This window comes from Acromyrmex echinatior, unplaced genomic scaffold (assembly GCF_024713525.1).
Source record: "Acromyrmex echinatior isolate Ae372 unplaced genomic scaffold, ASM2471352v2 Scaffold21, whole genome shotgun sequence".
In the NCBI taxonomy this organism is placed as follows: Eukaryota; Metazoa; Arthropoda; class Insecta; order Hymenoptera; family Formicidae; genus Acromyrmex; species Acromyrmex echinatior.
In genome coordinates, this window is record NW_028259055.1 from 232030 (window position 1) to 251397 (window position 19368).

The 19368-nt window shown below is 31.4% G+C and overlaps 3 protein-coding genes across 6 annotated transcripts in view; all 3 read left to right on the top strand.

The window, feature by feature from the left end:
• Positions 1–1116, top strand: part of LOC147906543 (histone-lysine N-methyltransferase SETMAR-like) — a 70670-nt gene extending 69554 nt beyond the window's left edge. The window contains exon 2 of the mRNA XM_087416384.1: positions 878–1116. The gene's annotated coding sequence lies outside the window, so the exon portion shown is untranslated. The remainder of the gene's footprint in view (positions 1–877) is intronic.
• The window catches only part of Ecr (ecdysone receptor), a 233759-nt gene that overhangs the window by 65153 nt on the left and 149238 nt on the right, over positions 1–19368 (top strand). Inside the window, exon 2 of one of the 4 annotated variants that reach the window (XM_087416372.1) lies at positions 2290–2856. In XM_087416372.1, the coding sequence (XP_087272498.1) occupies positions 2290–2856 (567 nt within the window). Of the gene's footprint in view, positions 1–2168; positions 2857–19368 lie in introns of all 4 variants that reach the window. The other 3 variants (XM_011070950.2, XM_087416373.1, XM_087416375.1) reach the window with 3 other exon arrangements.
• Positions 2725–19368, top strand: part of Pfas (phosphoribosylformylglycinamidine synthase) — a 241992-nt gene continuing 225348 nt past the window's right edge. The window contains exon 1 of the mRNA XM_087416364.1: positions 2725–2856. The gene's annotated coding sequence lies outside the window, so the exon portion shown is untranslated. The remainder of the gene's footprint in view (positions 2857–19368) is intronic.

A 19368-nucleotide genomic window follows, 5' to 3' on the forward strand; every position in this document is an offset into this window, starting at 1 on the left:
CGTAAATTATTGGTTTTTTAATATCTTTACCTTAAGGGAATGCTGGAGTAACCAAATTATGGAGACATTGCAGATCGATATAAATCTCCGAATTTATTGAACAAAAATCCATTTAAAGAATTAAAGTAGGTACAAAATTTGATGGTGCTACAGTGGACTTTACACTAAAATAAAAAAAAGTTAAAAACTTATATTTTTTCCTTAATACAAAAGTTTTATAACTCTGTGGACAAAACGACAGTTCAGCATCCGTTTTTACGTGAACAAACAATTTGTGAGTTTATGAAACTAACATAAGATTAAAAGCTTATAAAGAAAGATTTATATCGATCTGAAAATTACGTGTATATGAATGCTGAATGATAACTCGGAATGGTAAACAAAGTAATAACTATGCCTAACAATGCATGCTCGATCTTGCAAGAGATAGCGTTGCAATATGTTAGATAAGGATAGATGAATGCGTTGAGTGCAGAGACACAACGATATATGATAAATATAAGAAATGAAAGATATCACTATTATTGAATTTGGAATATAAGAAAGTCTGTACTATCGATCGAGTTCGGCCATCACTCCCTTTAAACATGTTTAATTGTCGAAAAAATATGTACTGAATATTTTAGCCCCCTTTATAGATCCATTAAGTTTCATTAAAATTGAAAACATTAAAATTGACACCTAGAGAGTTAAGTAGATAAATATTATAAAATAATTATTAGAAAAATTTTATATGTATAAATTTAATACAAATGTTTATAAAATAAAGCATTTTTCATCCTTTTTAAATTTTTTAAATTTTAAAATATGATCTAATTAATTACAGTTATTTAGTATAATAATATAAATTAAGGAATCATTTTATTTTATGTTACAGATTTTTCGAGTAGCGAGCGACAACTTCAATTATGAAGATATAATAAACACACGCACATGTCAAAATGCGTTTGGAGGCTGTGATTATTTTATCTTAAGTTTGAATAATCGAATAGTTCGAAACTATAATTTTCTTTTTAAAGATTATTTAATAATCGATAATCAATGTATCGATACTCTAGTGCTTTCATTAATTGGAAAAGTTAAGGATGGTTTAAGGATGGTTTGAAAAACGACAAACTTATTGAAAATATTTTTTTGTCATTAAAAAGCAACTGAAAAAGTAAAACAATTGTGAAAAAATTTTTAATTCTCTTAGTTTTTTAATATACAGAGTGTCTCAAAAAGGTCAGGACACTTGAATACTTTGAAAAATATAAGTTTTACAGAAAAGTGTTTCAGATAAAAGTTGTAGGGTTTAAAAGGATTTATTTATTGATTTTATTATTATAGTTTGACTTAAGTGGCATCACCAAGGTTAGGTTAAGATTACATTGATTTTTTTAAAGCACATCTTATTTTTGATTTTAAAATCTAATAGTTGGTGTCAAAAGCTTTTAAAAATATCACAACAAAGTTATTTTTCGTAAAGTATTTTTTTAGTTATAAGGCTTAAAAGTTATAGTACCGCCGGCATTAGCATTACGCAAGGTGTTCAACCGATGACTTAAACCTCTTGAATGTTGTTCAGGATCATGTCCTGGATAACATTCGTTAAGATCAAGATCACTGGAACTTGTTTCTTTTTTTTTTATTTTTGTACTGAAAATTTATTTTTATATAAAAATTAAAATAATACTAATGTCGGCGGCATTGTAACTTTCAAGCCTTACAACTTGAAAAGTACTTTACGAAAAATAACTATATAGTATTGTAGTGTTTTGTAAACTATAGTATTGTAGTCTTTTGACACTATGGATTACATTCTGGAATAAAAAATAGAGTGTGCTATTAAAAAAAATTGATGTAATCTTGACTAGACCTTGGCGACGCCACTTAAGGCCAAACTGATAAAATCAGAAAATAGATCTTTTGGAACCTTATAACTTTTGTCTGAAATACTTTTCTTAAAAAACTTATTCTCTGACATATTCAAGTGTCTCGACCTTTTTGAGATACTGTGCATATATACATATACTTAAGTGTGTGTGTGTGTGTGTGTGTGTGTGTGTGTGTGTGTGTGTGTGTGTGTGTGTGTGTGTGTGTGTGTGTGTGTGTGTGTGTGTGTGTGTGTGTGTGTGTGTGTGTACATACATACATACATATATACATATTATATGTACAAATATAAGCCATAAGCTCCAGTATAGCGAAAAGAGGAAACAAAAACGTCTAGAAACGGAAATGTCAAGAAAACATTTAATATTACGGGATCTGTCACGTTTTCCAATTTAATAAGTGACAATGTAACAGTACGATGCAATGAAGGGTCGGAGGTTGTTACGGAGAATGTCGTCCTGGCAGCCTCATCCAGGTTAAAAGGTACAATAAATCTATCGACGACTACGAAGAGAGCGACGACGATAACTCCCAGTATGGATACCAGTGCCGATTCGAATATGGACACTGATAACAGTGGTTCTACTTCTACAGGCATCGGTACCATTGCCTCTGTCAACACCACATCCTTGACATTGGTTAAGGCCGAGAAACCAGATCATCTGGTAGGGACATCGACGTCGCCTACTGTAACTACTGGACCAATTGTCACCGGAAATAATCTCTTTACCGGTGTTGCTAACAGCAATAAAATATCGGACGATTGGCTAGCAGCGGACAGTCCAGAATCGCCGCAGAATTCTTTATCAAGTCAAAACGTGGTTTACTCTACTTCCCAGCAGCAATTATCAGAACAACAGCAATCTCCTATGGCCCATTCCAGTCCGCTCGCACATCAACAACAGCAAGTTAGCAATAATGGATACGCGAGTCCTATGAGTACCAGCAGTTACGATCCATATAGCCCCAACGGTAAAATAGGTAAGTATCATTGTTTTAATAAAATTTGCAGATTATAAAAAATATTTTTAGAGAGATACACAAGAATACAGCACAAGTTTAGGAGATATAGTAAATTAAAGTTCCACAATATGTAGAGGATAACATGATATACTAGCTTGATCAAAAAGTTTCCGGAATTCATTCAGAAAATTCAAAATACAAGTTTCATCAAAAGTGATATTGTCCCCTTCAAAGTACTCTCCAGCGACTGCAACGCACTTATGCCAGCGCTTGATCCAGCTCTCGAAACATTTCTGGAACTCTATTATTGGTATAGCCATCAGAGTCGTCTTCGATTTTTCCATTACCTCCTTTCGGCTATTAAAACGCGTTCCCCGCAGTGATTTTTTGACTCGATCGAACAGAAAAAAATCGCAGGGAGCCATATCGGGTGAATTCGATGGCTGTTGGATGGTATTCGTTTTGTTCTTGACCAAAAATTCACGGATAATGATGGCACTGTGCGACGGTGCGTTATCATGGTGCAAAATCCACGAGTTGTTTACCCACAAATTCTTTTTTTTTGGCGAATTGCTTCACGCAAACGTCTCATAACGCCCAAATAATACTCCTTATTAACTGTCTGACCTTCTGACAAAAATTCGTGATGTACAATACCGTTGTAATCCATGAAAACCGTGAGCATCGCTTTCTTTTTCGACTGAAAACGACGTGGTTTTTTTGGTCTTGGCTCATTTGGAGCTCTCCATTCACTCGCCTGATGTCTGGATTGCGTGTCGTACTCATAAACCCACGTCTCGTCTCCAGTAATGATGCGTTTGATGAATGTTGGGTCGGATTCAGTCTTGGAAATCATGTCTTTGGCGATGTCAACGCGGTCTTTTTTGCATGAAATTCAGTTCCTTCGAGACCAACTTTGCAGCAACACGGCGCAAACCCAAATCATTAACTACAATGTTCTGAACGGATCCATAAGCAATGTTTAAGTCCTCTGCCAGCTCTCTGATAGTTAATTTGCGGTTATTGGCCAACATTTCTCTCACTTTATTGATGTTTTCGTCGGTTTTCGATGTCGACGGCCTGCGTTCGTTATCCTCGACGGATTCACGACCACTTCTGAAGCGTTCATGCCACTCGTAAACGGTTGTTTTCTTTAGAACATCACTGCCGAAACAGTTTCCCAACATTTCCAAGGTTTTCGCACCATTGAATCCATTTTTAACGCAAAATTTAATACAAACTCGTTGTTGCAAATTCAACTCCATTTTTAAAACTGTAAAAAATCGAAAACACGCGCAGAGGTAGATGTACTCAAGACGGCGTAATTTTTACAAATGTCAAGCTATGGCGATAAAATTTGATGGAAATGTCAATGATAGATGTGGCAACCTAGCCAAAAAAAAAGAACTCAAATCAGCTGACTCAGAGCATCACCTGGTGGTCTCTTCCGGAAACTTTTTGATCAAGCTGGTAAGAGGTATATTACAAATAATGAAGTTAATATATGCTATACTAATTTCTTAAAGAATGTAAACAAAGTTAGAAAATCATGGAAAGTCGCAGGTATTTTATGAACAATCGATATAGTTCTCGCAGTTTGTTAACAGCTTTCAATATGCGATTATACGAATTTTTAAGTCTTATTAAAATAAGAATAAATAATAATCCTTGTTCCGTGTTATAAAGTGTATACAGGGCAATTTATGCCACCTCTAGCAGGGGCGTACTGCCTCCACGCATTTCGATTTATATGAATTTTGTAAGTAGAAAAACGCGTTTAAATATTTCACATCACTAATACAGTAAATTTTTAAATGTATTTTTTTCGAATTTTTACGAGTACATTAAAAGTGGGTTCTATAATTTTAGTATATGAATTAGTGAAAGAACTGAACTATTATATACATCAAATTCAACAAAATCTGTATCTGATGTTCCCTTTGTTAATCATGCTCAATAAACTTTCTGTTGACCTTGATGATCTTTACTTCTTAGAAATCTAATTAATATTTTCTGCCGTACAGTTGATAAATATTACACAAGGAATTATATATATTGAAATATTACTTTTTTATTTTGACATATATATTATTAAGATTATGATCTTAAATAATATATCCATATATGTGTACAAATATTTTACATATTAAATTTTAAAATACAATATCAAAATCTTTTAAGCTCAACAAAAATTTAAATTAATACAAAAGAGCAAATAAGCCTCGCAAAAATGTCATTTGCTTAAACAAAATAATATGTGAAATCTAATATACTTAAATATCATGATACATAGCGTTTTGACTTTTCGATCTTAATCTTCTGTATCATATTTAACAAAATTGAAATCTAAATGGTACAATTAAAACCTTAAAACGGTCTAAGCAACAAATAATTCGCAAGGAAAGAAATATATTATATCGTTTAAAATACATATCGGAAATTGAACCGTCAATATAAGAATAGAATTTATAAAAACATAAGCATATCAATTTTTTAATTATGGTTGTAGTTCACACTTAAAATCTTTGGGATGAAATATAGAATTTTCATTACATTTTCATTTATTAGTAATTTAATCAAAACTAAGATCCATTGTGTTGAAAATTCAGGTAATTATTCATTTTAGGGCAACTCTGATAACCTTGACATAGGTTGTTAAGGTCATAATTCTGAGTGACCTCCAACAGGTTTTAACCGTCGCTCGTTGTTCACTATAAAGTTATTAACCAGTCACAGTTAGTAATTATTTTCCCAGATAACCAAGCGATTTAGCATATTGAACAAATTGATGCATTGTATGAATTGTCTTTGGCATACATTTGCTGAATAAAAATAGTATACATTGCATCAATATGATTGCTTATGTGTGCAATCAGTTAATGAAATTTCAAAAACAAACGGTTAGCAATAGGTATGTTATGCTGTTAGTAAGATGAAGGAACATAAAACAGCAAGGAATGATTAATCATTCTATCTTGAAAATATGATGGCAACAAAACATGTAACATCCGTTGTTGCGTATATGTCTTCAAGCTATGAAATTTTTTAATCGATGCCATCATAATTCATTGCCAACAAAATATTATCATGAAAATCATCCGTAAGCATTATGCGTTTCCGCCAACAGAGGGCCACGGTGGAGATGCTTTAACTCGTAAATAAGAATCACCTGTGAAAGAATACAAGGAGCGCAGCATTTCTCATGTGAAGTGAGCCCTCAAAGCTGGGCTTTAATATGAAAGTATCTACACTATGATGGAATTCCAATTCCATCATGACAGCAACGTGATCATCTTGAATTTATGACAAATGAATTCAAAATACCAATATATTGCTGTCAACCATTGCAATAACAAATGTCGACAAACTAGGGACAAGGTGCTTCCTCATTATATGTGAAATATTGTTCTCATGTGAATTCTAAATTTGATAATGGCAAAATTGATAGTATCTTGATGGAATCACTTTATTATACATATAGCATATCGATCATTATTTGACAGATGTTATAAACATGCTGTTAGCTACGGATAGCATGCGGATAATAAGTTGCCTTCAAATTATTGTCTTTAGAATTAGAATTCTATTGAGTTCAATATGATAGATATAATGCTATCTCTTGTCCCGAGTTTATCCAAATTAGTTGTTGCAACAATTTCCGGAAACATATTAGCAAATTCGCTGCATTTGTCTATCTGGATGCCTGCTTTACATGAAAAGTTGGATAACTCTGGACAGGGAGAGAAGTGTGACATGAATCGATTAAGGGAATACGACTTTCCACGCAAAGCAAGGTTCACCTTATCTCTGCCAAGGGAAATGAGATAAGAGTTGGGTTAGATCAGAATTAAATCAAGGTGGGCATACAGGGGGAGAGGCAAAGCCCGCCCATGTGTGTTCTTTCTACACAAAACTATATAGAACAGAATTGTAGATTTTGTTTTGTTTTTAAAAGTAAAGAAAAGAAGCAGGAAAACATATATAGGCGGAAGAGGGGCGCTTCTCCTCCTCCTTTGGGATGAAACACAATCGTTCTGTTCCAAATAGTTGAGTGGGGAAGAAATAGTCCTTAGGGGAGGGGGAGGACTCCGCTACCGAGAAACTAATCTAACCGAAGTCATTTTCGATTTGGGGGTGGCTCTCGCTTTGCGTTGTAAAATGTATGGATGAAATGTTTCAAAAATGTTTCAAACAAAAATTTTTTTTTACTTCGAGGGGGACATAAGATGGTGTCATTGGTTTGGCGTTGTCAAGATCAGGGCAAGATTAATTTTAATTTTTTAAGTAAAATCTCCCATTTTTCATTACATGTTCTTATAGTTTTTTTCAAAACGCTATAATAAAATATTTTTTTATTAAGTACTTTACAAATTATAAGGCTTGAAACTTATAGTATCGTCACACAATGGGACAGAATTCGATATCTTTTGTTAAAAATAACTTTTAGCCAAAAGTGTTCAACCAAATGATTTTTTTTAAATAAAAATTTATATAATTGTTAAGAAATTGATCGTGTTAATTTCTTAATTTGTGTTAATGAACAAATCTTTCGTATAAATGATTCGAATGAGAATATATGTATACCATTTATATGCTTAATTGCTTTTTCATAAAACTTTATCCATGTCTGTCTTATATCAGTTCTGCCAATTACTTACAATTAAAAAAAACACAAAACTGATGCCAATCCAACCTATTTTTGCACGAACGTAATTCTGGTTTTGAAAGACTAGACTTTCAATTAATAAAATGTTTGATACGATAACAACAAATAAGGGCCTTTCAATGTACATATAATCAATCTAATTAAACAAATGAATAACGAAACGTATTAATTATACTTTTTTCTTAATTATGATTAGAGAGCTATGCGCCGATGCATATATCAGCGGCGGGCGCTAGTCGGTTTTTATCACGGCGGCAGTGGCATTGATCAGCGCATGTTACAGGATGTCTTTAGTTTAACTATCCTTGGATCTCAGGAACAGCTTTAAATATGGAAAAACGTTTCGGACAAAAATTGTAGAATATTAAAGGGGACAGATGATGAAAATTCATAAGGATTGGTGAATTTAATTCTCGTGAATCTAAATATTTATTTACATTATTTAAGTTTTGAAATCTGAATCTAATAAGAAAATTAAAACAAGTAAATTTCCTACATTAAGTCTGTAATGGGAAATCTGTGATCAAAATTGTCAAGTATTGTACTTTTCATTAATCTTATTACTAATGAGTCATTTTCATTACAAATGCATTTTTAATTCACTTCTAAGTAAAAGTATTAGAGTACAATGTTTTTTCACTAGATAAGATTTCGACTATCTTTTTAATTCTTTCAAGGAAACGAATTAGTTGCCTACCAATTATTTGCCATTCCAACATTGATTGACAATTTTAGAATTTCTTTTCCCAATAAAGTATTAATTGCATTTCTGTTGTAATTTATACTCTCCAGCATAAGCTATGCCATCACGTAGATACGTCTAATTCAGACATTTTGAATCTATTTTGATTCAATTCATCAGATTGTAAATTAAATTCCTTGTTTTTACCTAAATTATTGAACTCATTTAAATAAAACAAAATCAGTTTGATAAAAAAACGTTTTCGACATTTTCTTTGTCAATTTTAATAGTCTGATAATAATAAAGAATCACGGCCGCCTAAACATAAAAACATTTTTTCACATGCCAATAAAAAGACATGCCGAGATATCTTAAAAACTTTCTTTTAACATTAGTTTGCGTACTCACATACTTATATTATATCAAATGATAAATACATAATACTCACGATAATCACATATTACCAAATCCTTCTTTTTCTTCTTGATCTCCATCCAAACCAAATTCTATTAAGTGCGTCAGTTGTCAAAAATAAAATGACTCGCGAATATTACACTGCGCAGCTAAACTGCGCACAATTCATATGCGGCAGTCGCGGCACGTCGTGGTGTGATTACTTGGTGTCGATTCGTTCTAATTCGATCGGTGGCGCTCTTTAATTATGATTCTATTTTATCGTAAATAGAAAATGGGCAAACTCCCTAGTGGATTTTTTCAATCCCTTAGAAGTTTTAATAGTGACTACCCTGGATGTTGTCGTTTCCGCAATGAATTTTGGTGATACGGGCTGTTTCCCATTGAAGTGGAGGTAAATTTTTGTCCTTTAGTAGTATAAGCATAGCTTCAGGTTTTCTGATAGAAAGAAACTTATGACGTCATTATAATTCTTATAAATATTCCGAACAAAATGCCATCAGGCCCATATTCTTTGCTGCATCTTCTGCAACAGTTACCATCTGGATAAGGTCTTGGGCAGTTCTCTGGTGTGTTTAGGATGTCGGTATTAACAGATAGAATCAGAGTCGCTGATCAAAAAATATGTCGATGTTAGAACTGTTAATTCTTGTAGGTCTCCAGACATCGGATAAAGGAACCGACATTGAACTTTCTGTTCGGCCGGCGTCGGTCCCTAAAAATCGACACTGAATTTTCCGTTTAGCCGATGTCGGACCCTGTGAATCGATTGTATCAAATTTAAAAAATAGAAAACTTAATTTATATATAACATAAAAAATACACTTACACTTTCTTAGTGCATTTTATTGAAACATTCTAAACAGAACTCTCTAAACTATATCCTCTACCTAAACTGATCGTCTTTTAGCCATCATCTATTTATCTCCCATCTGCTTATATTTCCTCTCGATAGTCTGCAAAAAAAGTGAAACAGAATTTCTATCGCGTTTAACGCATTATCTTTTGTTTGTACTTTGTATAGTCAAACATCCGTTGGAGAGCCTCCACCGATCGAACGGAAAATATATTAAAATCAGTTCCGTCTCGTGTTAATATCTGCTTTCTGATTTCATATGGAAACACTTCAAGCAACTCACTTTTTTTAGGGCGACTTCTCGTCGCCCTTGCATTATCGTTGCCGAATAATGTATTTATAATAATTGATTCTATCCACAATGAAGATGTCACTCGTTCGCTCGTCTTGTGGTTAAAGTATAATAGGGATTTTTAGAAGGCAAAATTATTAAATATTATAAATTATTAAATTATCGCTTCTGATCTTCCAATAGATGATTTGCCGCCGACTTGGAGAATCCCATGTGGATCTAAGAAAGGATTGAATGCATTAATTTGCTTGATCCCATGTGGATCTAAGAAAGGATTGAATGCCGTTAATTAGCTGTTTTTATGAATTGAGTACTTATTTGCAATTGCTATTATTTCCATTGCATGATTCTGCTTGCATCAATTTAATAATAGCGATTTCGGCTTGATTCAATCCGCTTACGGTCAAAAGTTTCGTTACCTTCGTTTCCGGTCATCTGCAGTTTTTTTTAAAACGCAAACAATATACGCTAATTCTTAATAATTTGTTATAAATTAAATATTTCTTTAGTAGTCTCCCATCAGTTGAACTCGCACAACTGCTATGATCCTCTTGATCTCCGCTTCAGGCTCTAACTGTATCCGTATTTCGGCCGTATTTTTGAGTCGATGATCCATCCAGGATAATCCACAATGCCACCAAAAGATACTGTGCTTCTACTCTGAAACTGTTAAACCTCTTGATAAGACATCTGCTGGGTTGTCTGACGATGATACGTGCTAAGTTGCTTCTCTCGATAGATCTTGAATCTTCGTTACGCGATTTGCTGCGTAGGTTCTAAACAGATTAGGACTGGTTCTGATTTAATGGAACACAATACTGGAGTCACTCTACAAGTTAATTTGCTGAATTCTGATTTCCGAATGTTTATACGATTGTTGCAGTCAACGTTGACAACATGAGCGCCGCATTTCACTCTAATGTGGCAATGATATTGTTTTTAAAGGGGCTACCTTACTTTTTGAGCAAATTAAATATGATTGTTGATTGTCTTCTGCATTCCTTGAAATAGTGTATAAACATGCTCTTTCGAAGCATCGTCAAAGCCAGCAGGATCAAATTTTTGAGCCAGGTTTCCTGGATTAATATTTCTCTGAATTTTAAATTCGTTAATTTTTCGCAATGAGCTGTAAAAATTGTGCCACGATTCCTGTAATTTCTTGAGTCAAGACTGATCATTCGACTCGAGCATTTGTCATGTTTGCTGCATAATACACCTGCCTTTAATTAAGATTGCCCCTAGAAGACCCAATGGGTCAAAGATCTGTGTTACTTGAGATATTATGCTTCTTCGAGTGATAACATTTTGCTTACATATATTGACAGAATATTGGATCGTATCTATTGTGACTTCCCACAACAATCCAAAAATCTTCAGAGCTCCCTCTTAGTCTAATTTCAAGAGCTTGTCATTTTCTTCCACGTCGCTTATATCTTACTACTATTTGCTCACCATTTTCTTAAATGAAATGGACCTTTCTTTAATAACTTTGAAACCTTTTCATGTAATTTTACAGCTTCTTCTTCTCCTTTAATGCTCCTGATAATAGGTCATCCATATAGAAGTCACTCCTTACTATATTTGCTGCTTCGAATAAGATTGTCTTTTGTTGAACCAATTCTCGTAAACACCTTGTAATGGCTAGGTAAAGTGATGCTGTTCCATATGTCACCATATTGAGATAATATGTTTGAACAAGCTGTGTTGGTTCTGATTTCTATAAAATTCTTTGAAGATGACGATCTTCCTCCGTTACAAGAATTTGCCTGTACACAGCCTCAATATCTGCATTAAAGAAAAAACTGATGTACTCTAAATTTTAGAAGAATATCAACTCGTTTTATAAGTTCGATCCGACTCTAAGTTTATCAATTTGATAAATTGCCATTTGAAGTTTTAAATGAAGAAGCGTCAAAGAATACCTGATCTTAGTAGTCAATTTATCTGTCCGTATTACTGGCTGATGAGATAACCAACACACTTCTTCCGTTCCTGTGTCCGTACTGATACCAATGACATATGTTTCTTACTTTCACAAGCTTCCATGAATTTCACATATTCTTCTTTGCATCTTTGATCTTGAATCTTCTCTCTAATGCTAGTAGTCTTTTGCTTGCTCCTCTTATTCTAAATTAACGTCCGACTTTTTCGATTAACTTACCACAAATCTTCTTAATGCTGTTCTCGTTACTGTTTTCGAGAAATGTTCTTCACACTCCTTTTCCTCATTAGTTAACTGTCTAGCTTTTTCAGATTTCCAAAATCATTCTAATTGCTTTCTCAAATCAATATCTGTTAATATACCACATATTTTGCTTTTTTGAATGTTCTAATTGTAACTCCTATAATCCATCCTAATAGCGTTTTCTGCAACCGTGGCTTTCTTATCTGCTGAAGAATGATAATTCCAAGAAATATAGATAAATATAATAGTTCATTATTCCTACTGCTTTACGAATAGTAACAGACAAACTGTGCTTTGCGACAAACTGTGTTTACGAAAAGTTATCTATTATTCGTATTATATTATATTATTTGTATTATGAATTCGTATTGTAAATCGCTATCGCGTTAAATACTTACAAACGGGATTATTTCCTATAAACAATTAGCGATTATGGAGGATCTAATTGTCAATTATTGTGGAGAGACAAAACAGGAGCTAGCTGACGCTGTCCATTATTTCTTTGAAGAATTGCGAATACGTGATTATATATTTTCAGCAGTTCGATTTCCACACGATCTAAAGATATTGGTATCGAGCTAATAAATCGCTTTCTTGATTAATGCGATGAAATAGTACTTATCAATACGGAAGAACTGATACACGATGATGTCGCCGACAATTTTATGTCCATCAGGAAAAAGTGGAATCTATGCTGAAAACGACAAAAAATTTTGAAATTGAGATTTTTAATATAATCCAATATAGCGTTCCAGAGTTATCACATTGTGACTTAAAACATACTGAAAGCGGAATTGAACGCTAAACCTGAAACCAACATCTATGCGAGAGAGAAAGCTATAGAGTCTCAGTTAACTGTAATGCGCATGTGCTACTCAATATGGTCCGTGTTCGAGCCATCGCATAAACATTGTCGTAACGTCTTATGTCGTCTTATGTCATCCGTAAGCATCGACTAAAGCCTGATTGTTTGGTTTGCTGGATCAACAGCAATCAATCAGTAAACCACTTTAATAAACAGAGACTTTAATAAACAGAAGTTTTAGTAATAGAGAAAGAACGTTCATCCATTTATCTGCCTCTCACTCTACTCGTCTTTCTACTCCCATCATCGCCATCATCGGGGATCATTTTATAGTCGATGTCCAAGACATAACGTAAGTAATGCACAGAAAAGAACAAAATGTAAAGTAAAGAGTTGCTGTTTCTTTGTGCGTTGCTACTTATGTCTTAGAAACGACTATATGTGAAGCAACGCAAGGCTTTAAAATGGCATAAGGCACTACGATACTATGGCAATGTTCATGCTATGACCCTTACACTTCGTCTGTACGTTTGTAGTCATATATTTGTACCAAAATAAAAAATCAATTTAGCGTAATAAAAAATGCCTTACAAATATAATATTGTATATAGTGTGTGGTAATTCGATTTCTTATTATACTTAAATTAATGTACTAATAAATAATAAATACAATATAAGGCATGTAAGAGTCTAAAGCATATAAATGTTATGTTAAAAAACTAAGAAATTACAAATTAAACATTAATATATTCTAATGGATTATAACATTTTTCGGCCTCTAAATTAGGTCCTCTTCAGATATAATAAACGCAAAGTTGTTACATCAATTAAACAGTATTAATAGTCATTGGAATTCGATGTATACGTACGTCAGAAGACCGGATGATAGCTGAACAGAGGAATGGAAATTGCTCGATCAAAAGATTGAAAAAGAACCGATTGAAAAGAATTTCTTAATGTTCTAATAACAATGTAAATTTTATTAATTATATTAAGTTCTAAAGCAAGCAAATTTATTATTTTTTATTCATTGGAGAATTCATTTTTATATGGAATATGACTTTGTTGTTCTTATTTATTGGACTACGGCTACATATAATTATTTATAATCACACTGACTAAGTAATTTTGACGAGTATCGTATCAACGAAATGTAACAATTCTTCTGAAAGATTGGTAGTGTTTATCGAGGTGACGTGTTTGCTTGCTGGGATGGGAGTTGCTTCGCTTGGAAAGTCATTACGTAAACAAGGATATAAAATAGTTTTTAATATTGTACAGGGTGTTTCAGAAATAGTTGGCCAAACTTTAAGAGCATATTCCACTCATGGTAACGATGAAAAAAGTCATATAAACATGGATTCGAAAACACTTCGTTTCAAAGTTATAAACATTTTTTTATTTTATACTTATACTTATATTTTATTTTATATTTACATCTATAATATTTACAAAATCATTTACAATATCATTTACAAAATGATAGTTCACAGATTAGTAGTTTGCATAAGAAACAGCGTAGAGTTCTTACAATTGGACTTTGACGTCTAATTAAAATGTAAACAAAAAATATGTTGTGTGGCATGCGTGAGTGAGATAGTGATGTATTAATGACATGTAAATCGTCGGTATGTAAGTACTATTTCTAATATGACTAATCATCTTTAGGATCTGCTTAACCATCGCGATTTACATAATGATAGATCGTGATTTACTCGTGTAACTTCATGTATTTGTAATGCATGCGTATATAACTTGTGTGACGCGTGTCGGATGACAGTAGATAACGCAACTTTGCCGTTTTTCGTAGCGAATACTATATAGCGCTTGATCTTCTGTGAATCATGCTTTGCTCAGCTCATCGAGCTTTCCGATAGTTGCTTTATCCAAATGTGGTCGATGCTAATCGATCGCATTTGGCAAATCCTGAATGTTGCACACGAGGAATCGGTCGCAACACATAATAAGATCATCGCATTTTTTTTCGTTATCTTCTAATTTCCCAAATGTTCTTGATATATAACTTATTTCCACATTGAATGCATTTTTGCAACTCCCGATAGCGAAAGGTTGATTTCCAAATCTTTTAGGCAATCAGATCATTACTTTATAGTTGTCAAGCAATCTACTTAACGTGGATTTCTAATTATTTGATCGAACTACTTATGATTAGTCATAGTACCGACTATAATACTCCTTTCACGTTAGACTGAAAAATAGTCAATCTAACAAAAATTTTCCCGTATATGACTAAATTAAAATTATTTAAAAAATTAATAAATTATTCATATTATCAGACTCTTTAGAAAGTGTTCAAATACATTCTATAGGAACTATAGGAACTATCACAGAACTAGCAGCATTATCGAAAATCAGTCAGCATCTCACATTGATCGTTTTCATAAATTTGACTTTTTGAAGAAAAATTATTTAAAATTAAGACTAAGAGACAGTATTTATCCCTAAAACTGTATCTTAAACTTATCCAGAACTATATATACCAGAACTATATAACTATATTTTTTACAATCCTGCAGAAACTGTGACTACAACTTTCATAGGAGAAAGTGAGGTGCTGCTTGAACTTGATATCTCATTTTCGGCTTTTTTTTGGCTTTAAGGGGATGTTGGAGTGGCCAAATTGTCAGGACTTTGCAGAAATGTAAATATAATCTCCATGTAAATCTCCGAATTTACTGAACGGAATAAAAAATCCTTTTACAAGATTAAAGTAGACACAAAATTTTTTTGATGGGGCTACAACAGACTAGCTTTATTAAAATCAAAATAGACGTTAAAAACTTACATTTTTTAACTCGTAGAACTGTCACCTGAAATGGATATTTCCTTAATACAAAAGTTCTATAGCTCGTATGGACCAAACGACAGTGCAACACTAAACGTATTACATGCATAAATAATACTGAGTTTATGAAACTAAGATTAAAAGCTTAAAAAGAAATTATATCAATCTACAAATGATGTATACGAACGCTGAGCGAAGATTCGGATATGAAAACAAAGCAATGATAAACAAAGCAATAATCGTGTTTAGCATAGGTATTTGATTTTGCAAGAGATGGCGTTGCAATATGTTAGATAGGAACAGATGAATTTGAATGAGATACAACAGTATAATAAGTATAAGATATGAATAAAAGATGTTATTACCGGATTTAAAAAATGTCAAAAATATTAGTTTTATCGGTAATACAGGCTGCTCCATTTACTGGTTAGAATTATTTGTTTAATCTATCTGGAATTATAGAGATTTATTGAAAATGTATTCAAAACTCTCAGTAATTAATGAGTTTCCCTTAAATGATACGTCAACGTTACACACACTAAAACTTCTATCTCATTTATATATTTTTATTTATCAATATTAAAATCAAATATGGTAAATATGTATAAAACTTAATTACCTTTTTTCTGCATTACATTATTCAATTTATGATATATTTACATATTTTACATTGCTGTTGTCTATAGGAAAAAATCGTAAACTTAACATTAACTTAAACAATATATAAATATGTCTTATAAACGTAATCTTAAAATATATGTAATCTTAAAATATACAATTATATGATATCTTCGAATTTAAATTTAGTTTAAATCTTCACAGAGATTCTAATATATATCTATTATCAATTTTTTTTTAAATCATATTTTAACGGCAATGTATATATATATTAGTATTCTCGATCTCGGTTATTTCTCCCGATTCTATCGAGAGGAGTGGATATCCTTGAGAAGGAGCATTGTCCTCAACAGCTATCTCTTGTTCGGTCACTTGGCTCAGTCTGACAAGTTTCTCGTCACTCTGTAACATTGCCCGTTGCAATTTCTTATCAAGGTCAAGATTAAGCTAAATGTCTCCCATATCTTGATTACAAATATAATGATTAGAATTTTTCATATTTTTCATATATTTTTGAAAAGATTATCGGGAACGAATTTTGATATTTTATAAGTAATATTCGTATGTATCTTTTTAGAAATTATATTCTAATTTTGTGACTATTTATGCTATTATGTGGCTCATGAATTTAATGTATTTGCATATTTTATTCGTTAATATTATTTGTGTTGTTTGTTTACGTCATTTTTTTGTTACATGGTTTATTACATTGATTTTATCAATAATTTATCGATATGAGTATTACTTATAAAATATCAAAATTCGTTCCCGATCACCTTTTCAAGAAATATGAAAAATCTAATACATTAGAAAAGAAAAACAATTTATTTTGTAGCGTAAAACAGCAACTATACATATATCAACATAAGAAATTGGTAATGCAAGAAATTATTAGATCAGACACAAAATCAATATGAACTTAAAAAAGATAAAAATATTAACAGTATGCACTTCTTGAAAAAAATGTTGCACCAAATTAAAAAATGAAATCCAAGTGATATCTTTATTTTATATATGATAAAATCAAGTGATACATATTTTTATAAAAATTGCGTTACAGTAAACTTAAATGCATATCATTTGTATAAAAGATTTGATACTAATAACTGGCGCCAATTTAAATTCCAAAATTAAAAAATAAGCCACAAATGATACTATCTTTATTAATTTATATGTAGTAAAATCTAAATAATATGTATTTTTGTAAAAATTGCATTACGTTACTCAATTCAAGCAAAATGTACACAAACACAAGATAGTACCTTTAATTTAGAAAAAAAAAATAAAATTCAAGTGGATCATTTCATTGTATCCTTATACTCTATTCCAAAAGTAATAGTTATTTAATATGTTTCCAAAGTAACAGAGTAGTAGTAATAATAAATTAATTCTCAAAATATTATATCACAAAATTATTCAATTCAAATACTATCACAATGAATTAATAAAGTAATAGTACAAAATGAAAAAAATTAAATGCAAGAATTTTTTTATATAAATTGGCACTGCTAAATCTTAAAATGTAATAACATTGTAAAAATATGAATATAATTTAGACCGAATAGAGAAAATAAACATCACGAGAATAAAAATAAACATGTGTAAATGTGCAAGCAAGTTACACGATCACGCAGAATAGAATTAAATCTAAGATAATAAATTTGGATATGTAAAGGATATGCACATTGTGAAAAAGAATTAAAATAAACTTTGTATTTATTTATAATATTTCCCATTTGTTGACGAGATTATATAGTATTTAAATTAAAAGTTATATCAAAATTTATTCTAATCACCTTGTTACTAAAGAGCCCAAATTTAGAGGTCAAAACATTTATTGTTGTAATCCAATGAATAATAAAAGGAATAATAAAATTGTTACACACTAAGATCCTATATTGGCTCGAAAAAAGCAATCACAAGTTTATGTTGATTTATTCGTTCTAAGCCTAAGTTGTTATTGTATTTAGTTGTTATTGTATTATAATATTTATGATTTAATATTACATAATGTATTTAATATTATAATATTTACATTATATATATGTATATGTATTATAAATTTACATTATGTATGTATTATATATGTATTATAAATTTATTATTATTTAAAAATTATTTTCATTATTTTCTTTATTTGATCGAGCAATGTCAAGTGTTTTTTAGATAAAAAATTGTTATATAAAAATGTTCATTTTGTATTTTTACTTTTTTAATTTTTTGTAATAACATTTGAGTTAAGTAAGGTAACTCAATTTTGTGATACAATAATATTTTGAAGGAGAATTAGATAACTATTATTACTTGAAATAAAGTCTTAAATAGACACAATGATACTTTGGATCTTTCTTTTTTTAAATTAAAGATCCATTTGCGTTTATATTATTTGATTTGAGTAAGATAACGCAATTTTTATAAAGATACGTATTATTTAGGTTTTATAATACTACATTTAAATTAATAAGGATATCACTTAAGTTTTTAATTTAATGCAACAGTTCTTTTGAAGCGCGTACTATTTGTCTATTTTTTTTTAAAAGATAAGTTTGTATTGATTATAGATTTTGTAATATTAAGAACGTCTTGTTATGAACAGTTTAAATATATGTATACTTTTTTCGATATACAGAGTATCCTAAAAAGAATGGACACCTGAATATCTCGGAAAATATAAATTTTACAGAAGTGTTTCAAACAAAAGTTGTAGGGTTCAAAAAATATATTTACTGATCTTATCAGTTTGACCTTGGATGGCATCGCCAAGGTCAGATCAAAATCACATCGATTTTTTTTAAATGGAATATTCTACTTTTGATTCCAGAATGTGATAGCTGATGTCGAGAACTTTCTTAGACACTATAAGAAAATATTTTTTCAATAAATACTTTTTGAATAATGATGCTTAAAAATTACAATACCGCCGGCATTAGCATTACTCAAGATGCACCATGCCGAGATTTTGAACGGATTTACACGTCTTTCGTACACAGAGAAAGATTGGAGAATAATTTAGCCAATGAAGGCAAGATCGGACGATGCCTTCATTAGCTGGATCATCGTTCGATCTTGCCTTAGTTGGCTGCATTATTCTCCAATCTTTCTTTGAGCTCAAAAGACGTATAAATCCGCTTGGGCAAATTTAACTAAAAGTACATAATAAAAAATATTTTCTTATAGCATTTTGAAAGCTCTTAACACTAGCTATT